At 40.7% G+C, this 20,300-nt stretch overlaps 1 protein-coding gene across 1 annotated transcript in view; it reads right to left on the bottom strand.

Annotated features, from left to right (window-relative positions):
• The window catches only part of SPTBN5 (spectrin beta, non-erythrocytic 5), a 159,523-nt gene that overhangs the window by 86,438 nt on the left and 52,785 nt on the right, over window positions 1-20,300 (bottom strand). Inside the window, exons 28-34 of the mRNA XM_063439421.1 lie at window positions 18,671-18,803; window positions 18,072-18,217; window positions 14,276-14,390; window positions 12,608-12,718; window positions 10,954-11,133; window positions 10,109-10,312; window positions 9,850-9,999 (exon numbers count right to left, since the gene is read on the bottom strand). Coding sequence (XP_063295491.1) covers window positions 9,850-9,999; window positions 10,109-10,312; window positions 10,954-11,133; window positions 12,608-12,718; window positions 14,276-14,390; window positions 18,072-18,217; window positions 18,671-18,803 — 1,039 coding nt within the window. The remainder of the gene's footprint in view (window positions 1-9,849; window positions 10,000-10,108; window positions 10,313-10,953; window positions 11,134-12,607; window positions 12,719-14,275; window positions 14,391-18,071; window positions 18,218-18,670; window positions 18,804-20,300) is intronic.

Raw genomic sequence — 20,300 nt, forward strand, 5'->3', positions numbered from 1 at the left:
ATCCTCCTCCAGCTTAGCTTCGGGCACCTCTCAAGATACCACTCACCCGTCTGCCACCACCACCAACACTAGCACCACAGCCGCTTCCCTTGGTATTGGTTTGAAGAAATGAGTGATGCGCAACCATTATTGCCAGAGGATGTAGATGGAGCGTGCCCTGCGAAGAGTGCTGGATCAGGCCGTAGATGAGCGTGAAGAGGAAGAGGAAGAGTTGTGGTCACCATCACCACCAGAAACAGCCTTATCAGCATCGCTTGCTGGACCTGCGGCAACGCTGGAAGAGGATTGTGAGGAAGAGGAGTCAGAGGAGGAATGTGGCTTTGAGGAGGAGGAGGAAGACCAACCACAACAGGCATCCCAGGGTGCTCGTTGTCACCGATCTGGTACCCGTGGTGTTGTACGTGGCAGGGGGGAAGAACATACCTTCATTGAGATCACTGAGGAGGAGGAACGGGAAATGAGTAGCTCGGCATCCAACCTTGTGCAAATGGGGTCTTTCATGCTGTCGTGCCTGTTGAGGGACCCTCGTATAAAAAGGCTGAAGGAGAACGACCTGTACTGGGTGTCCACGCTACTAGACCCCCGGTATAAGCAGAAAGTGGCGGAAATGTTACCAAATTACAACAAGTCGGAAAGGATGCAGCATTTGCAAAATAAATTAAAAAGTATGCTTTACACAGCGTATAAGGGTGATGTCACAGCACAACGGGAATCTAACAGGGGAAGAGGTGAAAGTCATCCTCCTCCTCCCACGACCACGCCGGCAAGGACGTGTTGTTGATGGAGGACATGCGGAGCTTTTTAAGTCCTACGCATCGCCACAGCCCTTCGGGATCCACCCTCAGAGAACGACTCGAAGACTACCTCGCATTAACTGCAGATATCGACACTCTGAGGAGCGATGAACCCCTTGACTACTGGGTGTGCAGGCTTGACCTGTGGCCTGAGCTATCCCAATTTGCGATAGAACTTCTGGCCTGCCCCGCTTCAAGTGTCCTGTCAGAAAGGACCTTCAGTGCAGCAGGAGGTATTGTCACTGAGAAGAGAAGTCGCCTAGGTCAAAAATGTCTAGATTACCTCACCTTTATTAAGATGAATGAGGGATGGATCCCGAAGGGACTGACAGTGGGTGATACATTCGACTAAAAAAGGCCTGATGAGATGAGCTGCCTTGGGCTAAAAATGGTGACCCTATGTAGGAGGAACAGTCCCTATTCTGCTCTGTGTCAGTGTGTATCAGGGATCATTAGGGTAGGTGTCAATCCATATCTGCCAAGTGACCCTATGTAGGGGGAACAGTCCCTATTCTGCTCTGTGTCAGTGTGTATCAGGGTCTCTGAGGACAGGTGTCAATCCATATCTGCCAAGTGACCCTATGTAGGGGGAACAGTCCCTATTCTGCTCTGTGTCAGTGTGTATCAGGGTCTCTGAGGACAGGTGTCAATCCATATCTGCCAAGTGACCCTATGTAGGGGGAACAGTCCCTATTCTGCTGTGTGTCAGTGTGTATCAGGGTCTCTGAGGGCAGGTGTCAATCCATATCTGCCAAGTGACCCTATGTAGGGAGAACAGTCCCTATTCTGCTCTGTGTCAGTGTGTATCAGGGTCCCTGAATACAGGTGTCAATCCATATCTGCCAAGTGACCCTATGTAGGGGGAACAGTCCCTATTCTGCTCTGTGTCAGTGTGTATCAGGGATCATTAAGATAGGTGTCAATATATATCTGCCAAGTGACCCTATGTAGGGGGAGCAGTCCCTATTCTGCTCTGTGTCAGTGTGTATCAGGGATCATTAGGATAGGTGTCAATCCATATCTGCCAAGTGACCCTATGTAGGGGGAACAGTCTCTATTCTGCTCTGTGTCAGTGTGTATCAGGGTCTGTGAGGACAGGTGTCAATCCATATCTGCCAAGTGACCCTATGTAGGAGGAACAGTCCCTATTCTGCTCTGTGTCAGTGTGTATCAGGGTCCCTGAGGACAGGTGTCAATCCATATGTGCCAAGTGACCCTATGTAGGGGGAACAGTCCCTATTCTGCTGTGTGTCAGTGTGTATCAGGGTCTCTGAGGACAGGTGTCAATCCATATGTCAAGGTGTCAATATGTCATATGTCAGGTGTCAATCCATATCCATTGTGATTTAGGAATGTTAGGTGATTTATGCCCTTTATGGATTAAAACCAGACTCTGCATCAACTGTGTAATTTTCCATGGGAGTTTTGCCATGGATCCCCCTGCAGCATGCCACAGTCCAGGTGTTAGTCCCCTTGAAACAACTTTCCCATCACTATTGTGGCCAGAAAGAGTCCCTGTGGGTTTTCAAATTCGCCTGCCCATTGAAGTCAATGGCGGTTCGCCAACGTTTGCGGAAGTTCGCGTCTGCCGTTTGCGAACCGAAAATTTTGTGTTCGCGACATCACTAATGTCTGATTAACTCGAGGTCTCCCTCTGCCTTTCACCGTACTGTTCCAGAATCATGGCCCTTCCAGTTTCCCGAATCTCCTATGAGAACTTTCAACACAATCTTTTGTCTGCTGCTAAATATCAGCATGCTAAGAGATTATATCCTGAGCAATTATTTAATGCATTCATATATACAGAGTATTAAAGGGACAATATAGTCGCCAAGACCATTACAGCTCATTGAAGTGGTCTGGGTGCTGTGTTCCAGGTCCTTTAACCCTGCAATTGCAATTGTTGCAGATTTTAATAAACTGCAATAATTACCTTTCCGGGTTAACTCCACCTCTAGTGGCTGTCTTCCAGATAGCCACTAGAAGGACTTCCTGGTGGTTAAGTGACGCTTGCCGTCCTCACGTTTTGCATGAGGACATCCAGCGTCACCCATAATCCCACATTGTATAATGCTTTCCTACGGGGTAGTCCTAATGCGAGCACTGTGCTTGCATGCATGCACATTTGGTCCAACCCGCCGGCTGATTGCAGCAGAGAAGAAAGAAGGCCAAGCCCGATAGAGCACCAAGATATCGGTGCTGGACTCAGATAAAAGGGTTTTTAACTCCTTCTACACAGGGGGTGCATGGGGGCACTATAGGGAGCTATACAACTTTTCCTGTTACTATAGTTCCCCTTTACTTTCTAATCTACATATATATCTGCGTTCTATGAGCAATTATATTCACAGATATAGGCATTGCACATACATCTATCTACATTAACATACATGCACATACATCTACATATATAAACGGCACATTAATCTAAATTTGTAACACCACCAAACCCCCGCAGGCTGGTAAAGTAACACCAGTGTCACCAATCAAAAAGAGGCTACAACAGGTACCCCGCCAGGCAGGATTCAGTATCACTTGGCTGTGTCTTCATTCGAACACAGAACACAGCACGGTACCAGACACTGGCCTAAATCTAGGAATTAAATTAAAGAATTCAGATGGTCCGCAGTATAGGTGTCAACTGTCCCAAATTTGCCATGTCAGTCCCACATTTTGGAGCACTGCACAGCAAAAATAGGTCCCAGGGACTTGTCGTGCATTTTTAAATTTATTGGTAGATTTTTAAAATGCATGAGGTGACTGAGCACTATCCGCAAGCACAGAGCAGATCAGCAGTGATTGGAGTAGGGACTTCTGTCAGTCAGCATGGCCACCCAGGCCCTCCTCACCTTAGATGGGCAGACCTGCCCATTGCACAGGACATGGTCTGTCATGTGATATAAATATATATAAAATGAATGCATTCAGTGCTGGGTTTTGAGAGGACCTATATATACTTTGATCCATCTCTCTGCGTGAGATTAGATTGTTTTCCTCTGGAAAATTACCTTTGAAGGTCTGGCACTCGCCCCAACATCTGACAGTCTGCACAGTTCTAGATCTAATCTCTTGTTAAAATTGTTCCTTTAATGTTTTTTTGCTTACATTCATCCTTTGAATAACACAACTCAGTCATTACGGCTTACGACACATCACAGAATCACGGTTTGATTGCATTCTAAAACGTTAAAAGAAATATGTAACGCCATTTGGGGAACTCTTCCTAAAACAAACAGCTTTGTGAACTCACAGGAAAACAGATTTGTTCCATATCTGAATTACAAAGTTAGTTAAATTTGATTCAAGTTAAAGCCGGCTTCCCCGTATCATCGCAGACACGATGCTCTCTCTAAGACATGCTAAGTGGGGCTCTGTATCTTTAAAGAGACTGGATGTAACTTAAGTTGCTGGCAGTCATCCTGAAAGGTCACACTGGCGTGTGGGGACCAATGAGTAACTAGTTCATGTTCAGCATGCTTAGCTTGTTAACCTTAGCTCTCCTGCCTGCGGCTGACACACAGTAGCCATTAATTGTGCCTGGGTGCATTGTATGAAAAGAGCGTCATTCCAGCAGGGCTGGTGATAGTCTCAGGATGGTGAAATATCCCTGAACAGGTGATGGCGTTCATTTGCTCATTTAACAGTAAATTCATGATGCCATATAGGTGCCTTTTAAAGAGACACTCCAAAGCCCGAAATCACGCGAGCTTGCTATAGTGCTTCATATGTAAAGAATGTGTCCGCTTTTTTTAATTTTGCAATAATGCAGATTTCAACAAAAATCGTCACATTTATAAGTGAGCCCTGTTACTCAGGGATGTGTCTACCGCAAGGCAAACAAGGCATTTGCCTTGGGCGGCAATTTCCAGGGGGCGGCAAAAAACGCCACCCCCAAATGCCCAGGCAAATGCCTTGTTTGCCCCGTTTTATGCCCTGGCTGGCCACCTTTGGGCTCCCCCGGGGCAGGCGGACAGTTGTGTCCCAGGCGGGCGTCGAGGGAGCACTTTGCCCTGAGCTCTCTGCTCCGCTCCCTCACGTGACCCGCAGCAATGCCGGGAGCTGGAATATGACGTGGATTTGAGTGTGTCGGTGTCAGTGAATTTGAGTGAGTGCGTGCGTGCGTCAGTCAGTGAGTGCGTGCGTCAGTCAGTGAGTGCGTGCGTCAGTCAGTGAGTGCGTGCGTCAGTCAGTGAGTGCGTGCGTCAGTCAGTGAGTGCGTGCGTCAGTCAGTGAGTGCGTGCGTCAGTCAGTGAGTGCGTGCGTCAGTCAGTGAGTGCGTGCGTCAGTCAGTGAGTGCGTCAGTCAGTCAGTCAGTGAGTGCGTCAGTCAGTCAGTCAGTGAGTGCGTCAGTCAGTCAGTCAGTGAGTGCGTCAGTCTGACAGGAGTTTGCAAACTGTACTAGTCTCATGGAATTTGTAACAAATCAGACCCGAAAACACAGGGGACATTTATCAAAGTGCTCCAGAAAGTGACCACTTTCTTCCAAGTAAATTCCACCTGAATTTGGCAGAAATGTCCTTTTTAGAAGACAGACCAATTTATGGCAGCAGAATAATTCTTAAATCTTTGGAATGGGTTAAAAGAAAAAGGTGCAAATTCAAAAATGACAGAGTACAAGAAAGGCAACAGATGAAAAAGGAAATAAAAAATAAAAAAAAGCACCGAAACTTAGATGGACAAGTATAACAAAAAAATTTGACTAACCACAGGTGGTGGCTATCCAAGACTGGGCTAGTCCACCACACATATGGAGAGTCACACCTTAAATTACACTCCAGTAGTGTCCTGGGGCATAACCCCTAATTGTATAAAGAATAGAAAAAGATCCTCCTGTTGCTGGGTACTAAGACCAGAGACAGGAGTATCAACTGGAAAGATAATGGGAAAATCTGTATGCAATAAAATTAATAGGTCTTAGAAAGATAGAAAATGGTCATAAGTGGATAAAGAATTAACCAAGCCAAGTGGCTCACCTCCTGTCTTCAAAGCTCTTAAGAACATCTACAATGCTCATACTCTGGACTTTAATGTAATCGAAAATGGTCCACGTCTGGGAAATCTTAGAGATGAAAAAGAACCTTATTGTAAACTCATAGTCTCTAAAAAAAATCAAAAAGTGTAAAGATTTTACTTTTTTTATAACTTTTTTTTTTTTTTTCTCAGAAAAATTCCTGCCAGTCAATGAGTTATAAATATATCCTTAAACATAAATAAACAGAAATATAAGGCGAGGAAAAACCTCACCGAGTGTAATACACTTATAGAGGCCTTTTTAAATTGGGGAGAGATTTATCAAAAGATTTCTGAAAAGTTTTTAGTGGGATCAAAAAAATCTGTTCAAGATTATTAAAGTGTTTTAAAATAAGTCTGGAAAAGTATATATTTTTTCCTTTCTCTTTCAACAGATTTATGAGCTTTTTATAGTGATATTTTACAAACTAAAAATTCTGTGTCCGGTCTGCCCTCGATTTCTCCACCGCAATAAAAGAACAGAAATCTCCCCATAATTCTTAGCGTGAAACCAATGTATTCTTTATTTGGTATCAGATTGCACCATATGATGGTCTGTGTATCCCAAGTGATCTAAATGTTTGAAATCCCCTAAATTGAATGTTTGAAATGCGTGCAGATTTTTCAGGCATTACCAGACCCAGATAAAGAATCGATTCAACTTGATGCTTCGATTAATTAAGACATGAAGAACGTGTCTTCCAGTCAGTTCTAACTCCTATTCCCCAGCTAAGAACATCTCTTTAATTGGTAAATATACTGGCTTCATTTAATTAATCTAATTGAATTAACATTTTCTAATAGCATGATATATGACTGGATAAATCACGATTAGATTTCGATATTTAGATATCTTAGTTACTAAAGAATATATAATTATGACATCCCATTCTGCAGATGGGAAAAGATTAATTATGTATTTAATGTCACATATCACATGTTAGCATATCGTAATATTTATCCAGGTGTGTTGATTTGCTCTAAAATAAGATAAAATATCTGTTTAGGCAAGTTAAAATTCTGCTTATAGAACATGATAGATTACTCTTATTGGATGGTTCCAGGAAGTGACTAATGAACTGGTTTAACCCCTTAAGGACCCATGACATGTGTGACATGTCATGATTCCCTTTTATTCCAGAAGTTTGGTCCTTAAGGGGTTAAATGTTATTTTATTTAAAATCACATGAGAATAGGTCTTAATTACTTAGGAGGTCTAGCCAGCATTGAAAGGGTTATTTTAACTGTCAGCTAAAGTTTTATGGCCTTAAGCTGTAAGCTGTGTCTGTGTGTGTGTGTGTGTGTGTGTGTGTGTGTGTGTGTGTGTGTGTGTGTGTATGTATAAGTTTTTCGTTTCTCTATGAAAGACAGTCATAAATCTTGTCTTAGCCATTGGAAGATGTTTTTACATTACCATATTGTATTGCATACTATGTTATACTGAATATTCATTGATTATTGTCACGCATGTTACTTATTATTATTATTATTTAAATTGTCACAATAAATTTTATCTATTTTTATAACAAATTGTGATTTTATTTATATGGAATACCTTTCACTTACACGATAACGATCTTTGGGATCTGAGAATTGAAATAGTGGGCAATTCTCAACTGTTTACTATTATTATCCCATAAATATCCCCACAATCCAAACTGTGCATGATCTTCAGATCCACATCAAATTTTACTAAAATAAATAAAAATCTGATTCTGAATACTACTTGGAATTATTCTGCTGCAATTCAGGTGGCTTTATAGACATATGGTATTGGTAAAATATGCTAAAATGTCCTGTAAATGGGATTCACTGCTTGGCCCAGGCATATCGAATTAAATATTCAAAGATATAGCAGCATAAATGAAAACCAAGAAAGTTACATCTAGCCACGTGTTTTATAAAAGGGGGTTGAGCAGTATTTTTTAAGCTCGCTATACATTATTCCTTACTGTCAAAGTTATTCTTTAAGCCAGGAATCACAAGGAACAGACTAAACATTTGCAGTGTAAGTAGCAGAGTTTAATATTATGCCCAGTTCAGCTTTTTAAAAAAACAAAACAGAACAAAAAAGGCAAAACCCAGATTAGTTCATGGTTTAGTTAAAATGTAAGTACCATAGCTACTACATCATGCCAACACTATCTTCAGTGAGTGATGCCCAAACAATGACAAGACTGCCATCATTAGAGCAGAATGGGAGCTTCCAGTTATACAATATCAAGAACGACTCACAAGTGGGTACCTGGATAACCCAGGTAACTGTCAGACCACGTAAATATGGTATGACCATTTACCACGGAATTATGGCAGGGGACTCCTGGCAAAATATCAGGTAAAGTGGTTATGGTGTTTAGACTACCCATCCAACAACTCTGTATGTATTAATCCCAGTATAAATAATTTCAGAATGTATCCATAAAGAACACAGGAAATTGCCCTCCTGTAGACATTAATTAATGGCAAAACCACAACTAATCAATGCTTCAAACTATTACAGAAAACAAAAAAGAAAGAACGAAAAACAAACAGTGAACGTGGTAGAAAAATGGTTAATGCTGCAGGTTGATCTACAGACACAACACTGCAAGGGGAGGCTCTCTCCTAAATATAGAAAGTAGCCACGCGGGTGACCTAAAATACATCACTACAGCCACTTCTGTAAACATTCAGATCAGTCAGATCTATCAGCAAGACAATCAGTGCTGATATAATTACACAACTGGCACTAGACATCGAACGAAGGAGAAGGGCATCGACATTCCAGTATGATGGCAACAGAGGGTCATTCTTCAGGCAAGGAGCCACCAAACTCCTGCATTAACCCACAAAGCAAGAAAAAAACAATACAAGAAAAAACACGCGCAGAGTCATGTATATTAGGGCAGCGACAGCACAAGCTTCTGCACTAAAAAAGTGGGGAATCTATAAATGTTAACAAATATTTACTTGGTTATTTGGTAATTGGCAATAGCAGGAGTTTAATAAAATAGAGAGTTGTTAGTAAATGTCATAACGCTTAGATAATATTCACAAATTAAATCTATTTCAGCACGTCGATGGACCACACACTAAAAACAGACGGTAAATCTTTCCCAGTGACATTTCACAGGGAGCTCGAAGCACAAGACGTGAATATCAGACTCACAAAGTGTGGCTGTCACTGCGATCACACAAAATCTCAGCTGCAAACAGAATCACGCAGACAGTGACGATCCCAGGTGGTCTATGGGTCCCAGCCTCTATCACTTGCTTTAGGGGTCACAGAGATTGATTTTTTACACTTACAGCTATTAGACTGTGACGATATAATGAAATAACAGAGAGTGTGACCTTTAAACCAGGCTCCCAAGGCTTTCACACAGCAATACTATAACGGATAATGTTTGTCAAATAATAAATATCACATAATCCACAATTTATAGCAGAAGAAAAGCAGTTATTGGTTTGTCACTGACCATAGGTGGACTTCTACCTGCATTTTTTATTTTCTTGCCTAAAATCCCCTACAATCTCCCCTTTATACTATAATACCGCTCCTCCCTCCAACCATGGGAGAAGAGCAACTCGCTCAAGTCCACCTGCTACATTGATAGTCAGGATAAAAAAAGAAGTGGTGTCAATTAATTGCAAGGGGAACCCAACCCTATAGCCCAGTAAGAGTTGGATCAGGTGAAGCCCGGTTCCTTGGTTACCATAGGGCCTGAGGGTTCCCTGTCCACTATATGGGACCATTGAATGCTCAGAGACATTTTGTTACAGATGAGACTGTGAGGATTGGGTGGTTAAGGGCATAGGGACCCCCTAGCCACCTGGACGGTCATTAACTGACTGGGACCAAGGTACATGACATCCACTCTGATGCAGCAAGTGGGAGTGAGAGAGTCACTTTTTAAATGCTGAAAGAGTTCCCAAACATTTTTATTTAATTCTGATGGCGATATGGTCACAAACAGCTCACCAACAAGTTGAGGAACCAGGTTATAGCCAGTGTTACTGATTATGAGCCCACCACTGATCCAGACCCAAGCAGATGCTTACTAACCTCCTGAGAATTCAGGATCTTCTCCATGTTGTCGATATCCCGATAAAACACTTGCTCTAAATGCACCTGTTCCAACAGCTTCCTCTTTAACTCCCATTGCTGATAGAGCTTTGCGTTCTCTTCTTCAAGAGCCTGGAGCTTTTCCTTTGTCTGCAAAATATACCATATAATGCTAGTTATTGGCAATGTCACCTCATTTAATGTCACCAAGCTAGTGAATTGCTGTGATTAGTGGACACCATGTGCATGGTTTCCATACCTGAGCCTCGTTGACTTTCTTGTTCTGTAGAAGGCTTTGACCGATGACCTTGGCCTGATTGTAGGACTCTTGGTGGGCTTCTATTTGCTGCTTGAGATCTTGGTGTGCTTTCAATTTCTCACTGCTCGCAAGGACACCTCGTATGGTCTCTTCCGCATTCATTTCACGGGTTATCTCGGCTGCCCAAGAGAAAAAGTCACGCACCTGGAGAACAACAAAAAGGAATCAGAATGCTTAATAACACAATGTGAGTTTACCGTATTCTTGTGTCAACCAGTAACAGTTTGTTAAATCAGAGTAGTTCCTATAATCAAACATTTATATTTTACATTTCTGATCACATGTAGACAGATTGGCCGTAAATTAAAAAACAAATGGTCCATGACTTTCCAATGATTACAAACATTCTAGAATTTTTATATTAACTGCTGCAAACGGGTATTCTTGCAGGTATTGCAGGATTCTCAAAACCTATGGTGGTTTGTTCCATATAGTTCCTGAGAAAGCTGTAATACAGTATATGCTATACAGTTTATTTAATGTTTGCTGCTGTAGAATTTCTTGGTTCTAAATTAAGTGGTGCCAAATAAAATTAATTAGTACAATGGTTATTAAAAAAAGCGAATCTGGATATTGGGATACGTTGTATCTTTACACAGGTAATTTCCAGGTTATATTTTCTTTTAAATCACAGTCTGTACCCACATCGTCTGCAATGGTTTAGGTTTGTAAATCTTATCCACCTTATTTAACCTGAGGAAATATCTACACAATGCACAATTCAATACAAGGTGATACTGAGTGAAGATACAACCAGACACAGTGCAGTTTCTTATGGTTCTTACAGCTGCTAAGAAGAGATAGAGTCGGCAAGCCTGCTCCAGGTCCGACCTCCGATTATCCACTTTGATCTTCAGCGAGTCCCATCTGTCCACCACTTCCTGCTGTTTTTTGCGCAAACTTAAACGCTGCTCGTCATTTGATTTGTGCAATGCCTCATCAGCTGCATCAATCACCTCTTGTAGCTGCACAGAATCACATTAAATTAATATTACCGGATCCTCGCTTCGACTTGTAGACTCTTTAATTCACTATTTATTATAAAGGCTGTAGAGACAATGTGGTCAATATAACTAATTTTAGCCCACGCACAGTGAATGGGTGCAAGGAGCTCCTCGTCTCTTTTAATCCAGTTTATCTCTGACACTAGCAGCCCACACTCCATTGTGTGACTCCGTAGGGCCTACTCCTGGCTGTACAAGTTCTTGTGTCGTAGATATCCTATGTACCATGTGTGAGCTGGTCCCATAACATTCTATGATGGAGCTTGGACATTAATAAAGCTATTTGGAAGTTTATTAGGAGCAGTGATGCTCAACCTATTGGCTTACGGAGTAGTTTCATTCATGTCTTTGAAAATGAAAGTATTTGCGATCATATAACATATTACTTTATATTACATATCCTCGAAATCACTAGGGCTGAGGAAATGCTGAGGAGGGATGCATGTAATTAATAAAATGATTTTATTACAGTCCCTTGGTGAGTGAACACTCAGGTCTCAAACAGGTTTTAGCTGAAGTAAAATTGTAGAGATGCAACAACCCTAGATAATGTTTGGCCTTCATTGGGCCTCGTCAGTGAGGTTTAGTGGACAACACTTTAGACACAAGATGCAAGGGGTCCACAAGTGCAATCTATATGTAGAGCTTTTGCTCATAGTGCCAATGGGAGTATTAGCCAAACATTACCAACGAGGCCAAAGGCAGAAATTAACTTCAGGGGCCGTATTTCTAATGCAGAGTGACCTTGTTAACATTTCAGATCTGGACTGCTTTTATTGGTGGGATGAGTCTGATATAGAAATTGTACAGGATCTCTCTGTAATTCTTTAATGCGTTAAAAATTTATATAAGATCTGAGCGGGGCTATCCAAATGGCAAGCTAATGAGGATTTGCCCATTCTCATCGTTTTCATATCATCCGTTTTCGCTTATATGGCCTATGACGTTATCAGAACTGGGCTCGGCTATTCCCTAGTACCAACAGAATCCGTAAATATGTTAAAAGACCAGGGAAATTTAGAAGGGAGTAACTTTTCCCATATAATTTCTATACCACCAACATTTCAGACGGATTCTGGAGCAAGGCAGGTCCTCTCTACAATAAGCAAGGATCGCAAACTTCATTCTGCTGAGAATCATTTTGTTTCTTTTTAGGGTTTGAGATACGCAAGTTTTTCAGATTACATTTTATCTACAACATTGGGCAGAACTGAACATAAAGCCATTTCTAGAATTTAGTGTGATATTTTACCCTAAGCCTATTTTTCTGGTCCTGTAGTAAAGTAATATAGTTTCAGATTATTTTAGATGCAGTTTAGCTTAAATTGCACAAACGTAACATGAACATGTCTAAAGATAGTGTAGACTATAAGGAGTAGAATTGGAACGGATACGTGTGTTCTAGAGACATGCCGTGTAATGTACCCTCCTATACCTGCTGTTCATTCCCAGACAACTCATGTTCCAAAGCCTCATGCTTACGAAGCTGGGACTGGACGCCGCGGAGATCTTTGGCAAAGTCATCGGGAACACTTTTTGATTTCTCCTGCCAAGCAAATTCATTAAACAGAAAAAAAAAATTAGCACTTGCTCCCAAAGACAACAACTGATCATATTCAATATTTGCAGCTTTTTTTTTTCTTCTTTACTTTTTAAAAGAGAAGCAGAAATATAATTCTCTATGCCAGTCTGCCATCTATCTGTAAAAGGAACCACTGAAAGCATCGGACGAAAGCCATCGTTTACAATCCAGTGAATATCTTTATTATATTCTATTTGGAAGGAAAACAGGTTTACTTTCCTCCTGTTTTATAGAATTTGTGGGGTACAAATATCGTTAACCAGCTTAATGCTACACATTTTATTTGGCTGTAAAAAGTTTAAAGGCAGAACCGACTGTGTCTCAAATAAACCAGAAAGCTGTGTTATCGACGTATCATTAGAAGAAAAAAAAACAGTTTCAAAATAATATTTAACCCCTTAAGGACACATGACATGTGTGACATGTCATGATTCCCGGTTATTCCAGAAGTTTTGTCCTTAAGGGGTTAAAAACAAATGTAATATAGAAACATAGAATGTGACGGCAGATAAGAACCATTCGGCCCATCTAGTCTGCCACAATTTTCTAAATACTTTCATTAGTCCCTGGCTTTATCTTATAGTTCGGATAGCCTTATGCCTATCCTACGCATGCTTAAACTCCCTCACTGTGTTAACCTCTACCACTTCAGCTGGAAGGCTATTCCATGCATCCACTACCCTCTCAGTAAAGTAATACTTCCTGATATTATTTTTAAACCTTTGTCCCTCTAATTTAAGACTATGTCCTCTTGTTGTGGTAGTTTTTCTACTTTTAAATATAGTCTCCTCCTTTACTGTGTTGATTCCCTTTATGTATTTAAATGTATCTATCATATCCCCCCTGTCTCGTCTTTCCTCCAAGCTATACATGTTCCTATTCATTACACGACAGGCCAACGGGTATAAAAATCCTTCAGTGAATGTGTTTTGTATTTCTACATATTGTCCTAGTTCAGAGGTCTTGTCACATACAGCCATCAGCATAAAATGCACAATGCACGGCTCTAGCAAGTCGACTGATTTGGCGAAATGCATTGTGACATGGAAGAGCAGAGCAGCGTCACAAACCAATGATAACTCTGGGGTACGTTCTACCCCCTTATATGTTTAGTAGACTGTACATTTATTTGTATTTTCTTTTTCATTAAATTCTGGACCATGTTCACTGGTTCGTTCACGCCTTCTACAAACAGCTGATTTTAGTTCCTTCCACATTATTGGGCTCGACCCCTACCTGCTTGAAGAACACACTATATTTTGGCTTTCTTTTTTTTCTTTCTTTTTTGTGGATTGGCAAATTATATCATAATCCATTGTGATGCAATGCCAAATGAACAGGACAATCTGGGTGAAAATGGGTGAGATTGAGAGTCTCCTCGCCAACTTTGGCCTCTGGTTTTACAATTTTCACCAGGTTTTTAAGCTAGTCAACGCCAGCTGCATTTTATATATTACAGAATGTAGTATAAGATTAAATATTCCTTAAACTCAATCAAACAGAAGGAGTGAGAATACAAACCTCTATTTGAGTGAGGGCTTCTGTGAGGTCCCAGAGACATTTATGCACTATTTCAGCATTCCTCAGACACCTTGCTCTCTCTTTAGTTGCCAGTTTAAGTTCTTCCCAAGATGCTCTGTACCAAAAATAAACAAAAAACATAATATATATATATGTATAAATATAAAAACATTGTGAGATGTTTAAATTGATAAATAGTATCTCAGATGCTCTCCAGTCTTTTTTGAGAATGTAGATGATACATTATAGTGTGTGTGTAAATATATATACAGTGTATTTATACACTAACAATAAGTAGGTGTGGGAATGTGATCCAACTTTAGGTGATCGTGATCTCAGGCGAGTGTCAGACAAATGTCCCCATTAGACGTAGAGATTCATTGTGGTCTGAACTGTAATTCGTTCAAATTTAGACCAATTCGGTTATCAGTAAAATCTCTGAGCCGAAACGTACCAGAATCACTAACCAACTGAAATGCGCAATGGTTGAGAATGTCCATTTTGGGTCATGATTCTGTACTCTATCTATTGCACCAAACAAAATAAATGACAAACGGTAAGGAAAAAGAAAAAATACTGATGGCTAAGGGACACTCAATAAATAAAGAAGAAAACGTGGAGCAGTAAAAAAAATAAAATAAAAATCTGTATACATGACATATTTAATAAATATATACAGGGAGTGCAGAATTATTAGGCAAGTTGTATTTTTGAGGATTAATTTTATTATTGAACAACAACCATGTTCTCAATGAACCCAAAAAACTAATTAATATCAAAGCTGAATATTTTTGGAAGTAGTTTTTAGTTTGTTTTTAGTTTTAGCTATTTAAGGGGGATATCTGTGTGTGCAGGTGACTATTACTGTGCATAATTATTAGGCAACTTAACAAAAAACAAATATATACCCATTTCAATTATTTATTTTTACCAGTGAAACCAATATAACATCTCAACATTCACAAATATACATTTCTGACATTCAAAAACATAACAAAAACAAATCAGTGACCAATATAGCCACCTTTCTTTGCAAGGACACTCAAAAGCCTGCCATCCATGGATTCTGCCAGTGTTTTGATCTATTCACCATCAACATTGCGTGCAGCCGCAACCACAGCCTCCCAGACACTGTTCAGAGAGGTGTACTGTTTTCCCTCCTTGTAAATCTCACATTTGATGATGGACCACAGGTTCTCAATGGGGTTCAGATCAGGTGAACAAGGAGGCCATGTCATTAGATTTACTTCTTTTATACCCTTTCTTGCCAGCCACGCTGTGGAGTACTTGGACGCATGTGATGGAGCATTGTCCTGCATGAAAATCATGTTTTTCTTGAAGGATGCAGACTTCTTCCTGTACCACTGCTTGAAGAAGGTGTCTTCCAGAAACTGGGAGTTGAGCTTGACTCCATCCTCAACCCGAAAAGGCCCCACAAGCTCATCTTTGATGATACCAGCCCAAACCAGTACTCCACCTCCACCTTGCTGGCGTCTGAGTCGGACTGGAGCTCTCTGCCCTTTACCAATCCATCCATCTGGCCCATAAAGACTCACTCTCATTTCATCAGTCCATAAAACCTTAGAAAAATCAGTCTTGAGATATTTCTTGGCCCAGTCTTGACGTTTCAGCTTGTGTGTCTTGTTCAGTGGTGGTCGTCTTTCAGCCTTTCTTACCTTGGCCATGTCTCTGAGTATTGCACACCTTGTGCTTTCGGGCACTCCAGTGATGTTGCAGCTCTGAAATATGGCCAAACTGGTGGCAAGTGGCATCTTGGCAGCTGCACGCTTGACTTTTCTCAGTTCATGGGCAGTTATTTTGCGCCTTGGTTTCTCCACACGCTTCTTGCGACCCTGTTGACTATTTTGAATGAAACGCTTGATTGTTCGATGATCACGCTTCAGAAGCTTTGCAATTTTAAGAGTGCTGCATCCCTCTGCAAGATATCTCACTATTTTTAACTTTTCTGAGCCTGTCAAGTCCTTCTTTTGACCCATTTTGCCAAAGGAAAGGAGGTTGCCTAATAATTATGCACACCTGATATAGGGTGTTGATGTCATTAGACCACACCCCTTCTCATTACAGAGATGCACATCACCTAATATGCTTAATTGGTAGTAGGCTTTCGAGCCTATACAGCTTGGAGTAAGACAACATGCATAAAGAGGATGATGTGGTCAAAATACTCATTTGCTTAATAATTCTGCACGCAGTGTAATATATAAATACAGAATTGGTTTTCTGTTCCTCCTCCTGTTTTTATTGGTTACTTTTCTTACTTTATCTGCAAATCGAATGATGGGAAAATATGCCTATTAGGGCACTGCAAAATACATAAAAAAAATTATATTTTTAGTATATATTTTCCAATGCACTGATTGGCCCATTCTGTGCCGTTTGGATTCGGATTTAATTCTGAAAACATTTAGCTGAAATTCGGGCGTTCTGAATAATTTTCTGTTTTGGTGAATAATAGTTCAGATAAGCCAAATTTATTATAAAAGTCAACATACAAGAAATACAAGTAGATACCTAGTTGGGGTACTTGCACAGTTATAGGTAGCTGCCTTAGTGCATACTAATCCCGGGGGACCCCACATTCAATGGGTTAACTAATCCCGGGGGACCCCACATTCAATGGGTTAACTAATCCCGGGGGACCCCACATTCAATGGGTTAACTAATCCCGGGGGACCCCACATTCAATGGGTTAACTAATCCCGGGGGACCCCACATTCAATGGGTTAACTAATCCCGGAGGACCCCACATTCAATGGGTTAACTAATCCCTTTAAGAAATTTTTTAGGGGATAGGAAGGAATAAACACGGAACAAGTAACTAGGGGGATTATAAATAGTGAAGAAGGGTCTATAATGGTCAATACAGGGCTGTACTCAAAGAATAGTGGGAAACAGTTTCAAATAATTGACATAACTAATAATATCTAATTACCGTATGCATACAGTGTGGTTTGTGCACAGTTAACCTTAACTAACAGAGCGACTGATTATCAGTTCTTTTCAAACTAAACTATTTATTTTCTAACTAATCCGATTGTCGAAGCCACTCGTCATCTTATCGATCCGAAATAGAACGCGCTGCTTAAAATATCTATGGGTTGTCTCAGATAAAACGGTCAAAGCAAAAAACGGCTCCATTACAAAAACACACCATGAACATTTTAATATAAGGCGATGTATAGAGAGAAGGTTAATTACTAAATGGGAAATTGCAAAGAATTAACAAGGGATTTTAACATTTTACACTAAATAAGCCATCTGTAATTTCCCTTATAAATTCTCCACAGTTCCACTGAATAATAGCAATGGGTTGTATTTTGTGAATGCAGCAATATGACTTATTTTGCATCCATTCTTGCCATTTTCCCCTGATGGTTAGTGTTGGTGTTAATCCATAAAATGCAGGAGCCAGGGGCTTAGCTGACGAATCTTGATTCGCCATAATATCATCCACAATGTGCCAAAATAAACCACGGACAGCTGCTAACAGGGAGTGCGTACATACTTACCATTTTATTCTAGCAATAAAAATGCACAACCTGTGTGTGTGTGTGTGTGTGTGTCTGCGCATGTTTCTGCAGAAGCTTGCCACAGAGTCGGCAGCAGGATGTGTTCTCGCTGTATACAGTTCATTAGTTGTGAATAATTTGATTAAGGAAACCTTATTGCGTACATGAAAATACGAATTTAATGGATTTGGCTAGCACTGCGTTTGCTGGAGTGTGTGCATAGATAGGTTTATATTCTGAATATCTCTATATAGTACGAGAATTACCTCAGTTCCTTCTGTTTCTGAACAATCTGCATAGAATCGGAATGTCCCTGATCCAGGAGATTATCGGCAAGTTGCTGACACGCAGCAATCCTCTGGCCGGCTGTGTCCATCTGGTGTTGGAAGGTGTCGAACTTTGCCAGCAAATGCTATGAAATAAATGCAGATCACAGTCAGTTTTAGTGAATTTATTAGTGATGCAGTTTTGCAAAGTAGATGATGGAGAGACAAAAGTAACTTAAAAGTTTAAGAAAACACTTTCCCCCGGTCACATGATATGTTTGGGCCCAAACTTTGCAAAAAAAATAGAAAATAAAATATGAAAGTAAATCTTATATGATTTGGTTATAAAGAGCTAAATAAAGTCAGTCAGTTTTAGTCAAGATTCTTGGCAAAGGAGAAATAGTACTTTTGGCTCAGAGGACAACCTAAACACCGGCCAGTACAAAAAAATTATGTTTCATATTAAATATTTGATATTAGAAATTTAAAAAATTAAAATACCTTTAAAAACGATTTACATTTCGATAAAGCTATTAAAGTGAAGACTACGGTTGCCCAAAGGTTCTAACTTCTAGAACTGCATGTGGGAAACCACTCACCAATACTTGTTCATAGTCACTCCCGTAGTCCTCAGAATTAGCCGTCTGTCTCTGCTGATTGATCCATTCCTGCAGATCCCGAGACTCGCGGAAATATTCATGTAAAGCCAGGGCCTCTTCCAGCTTCCCCCACCTATCCAAAGACAAAGAAACCCGAGATTATAACAAATAATGCATCCAGGGAACGTTACTACACTGCCCTAACATTTCATTGTATTTCTATAAATACACTTTGTTCAATAAGTCACTAAAAGAAAATATATTTCTGTTATATTGGCATAAAACAGGGTACCTTCTCTTGTAGCCTCTGGGATAGAGTTATATCAACTACGAAGGCACAGCCAATATGGTGGGGCATATAGGCCATACAAAGCGTTTCTGATGGCACATGGCCATACAAAGCTTTTTTTATAGTACATGGGCCATACAAAGCCATTCTGATAGCACATGGGCGATACAAAGTCTTTCTTATAGCACATGGGCCATACAAAGTCTGTCTGATAGCACATGGGCCATACAAAGTCTTTCTGATAGCACATGGGCCATACAAAGCCTTTCTGATAGCACATGGGCCATACAAAGTCTTTCTGATAACACATGGGCCATACAAAGTCTTTCTGATAGCACATGGGCCATACAAAGCCTTTCTGATAGCACATGGGCCATACAAAGTCTTTCTGATAACACATGGGCCATACAAAGCCTTTCTGATAGCACATGGGCCATACAAAGTCTTTCTGATAACACATGGGCCATACAAAGCCTTTCTGATAGCACATGGGCCATACAAAGTCTTTCTGATAGCACATGGGCCATACAAAGTCTTTCTGATAGCACATGGGCCATACAAAACCTTTCTGATAACACATGGGCCATACAAAGCATTTCTGATAGCACATGGGCCATACAAAGTCTTTCTGATAGCACATGTGCCATACAAAGTCTTTCTGATAGCACATGTGCCATACAAAGCCTTTCTGATAGCACATGTGCCATAAAAAGTATTTCTGATAGCACATGGGCCATACAAAGCCTTTCTGATGGCACATGTGCCATAAAAAGTCTTTCTGATAGCACATGGGCCATACAAAGTCTTTCTGATAGCACATGGGCCATACAAAGCCTTTCTGATAACACATGTGCCATAAAAAGTCTTTCTGATGGCACATGGGCCATACAAAGTCTTTCTGATAGCACATGTGCCATAAAAAGTCTTTCTGATGGCACATGGGCCATACAAAGTCTTTCTGATAGCACATGGGCCATACAAAGTCTTTCTGATAGCACGTGGGCCATACAAAGTCTGTCTGATAGCACATGGGCCATACAAAGTCTTTCTGATAGCACATGGGCCATTCAAAGCCTTTATGAGAGCACATGGGCCATACAAAGTCTTTCTGATAGCACGTGGGCCATACAAAGTCTGTCTGATAGCACATGGGCCATACAAAGTCTTTCTGATAGCACATGGGCCATACAAAGTCTTTCTGATAGCACATGGGCCATTCAAAGCCTTTATGAGAGCACATGGGCCATAGAAAGTCTTTCTGATAACACATGGGCCATACAAAGCGTTTCCGATAGCACATGGGCCATATAAAGTCTTTCTTATAGCACATGGGCCATACAA

The sequence above is a fragment of the Pelobates fuscus genome, chromosome 13, assembly GCF_036172605.1.
Source record: "Pelobates fuscus isolate aPelFus1 chromosome 13, aPelFus1.pri, whole genome shotgun sequence".
In the NCBI taxonomy this organism is placed as follows: Eukaryota; Metazoa; Chordata; class Amphibia; order Anura; family Pelobatidae; genus Pelobates; species Pelobates fuscus.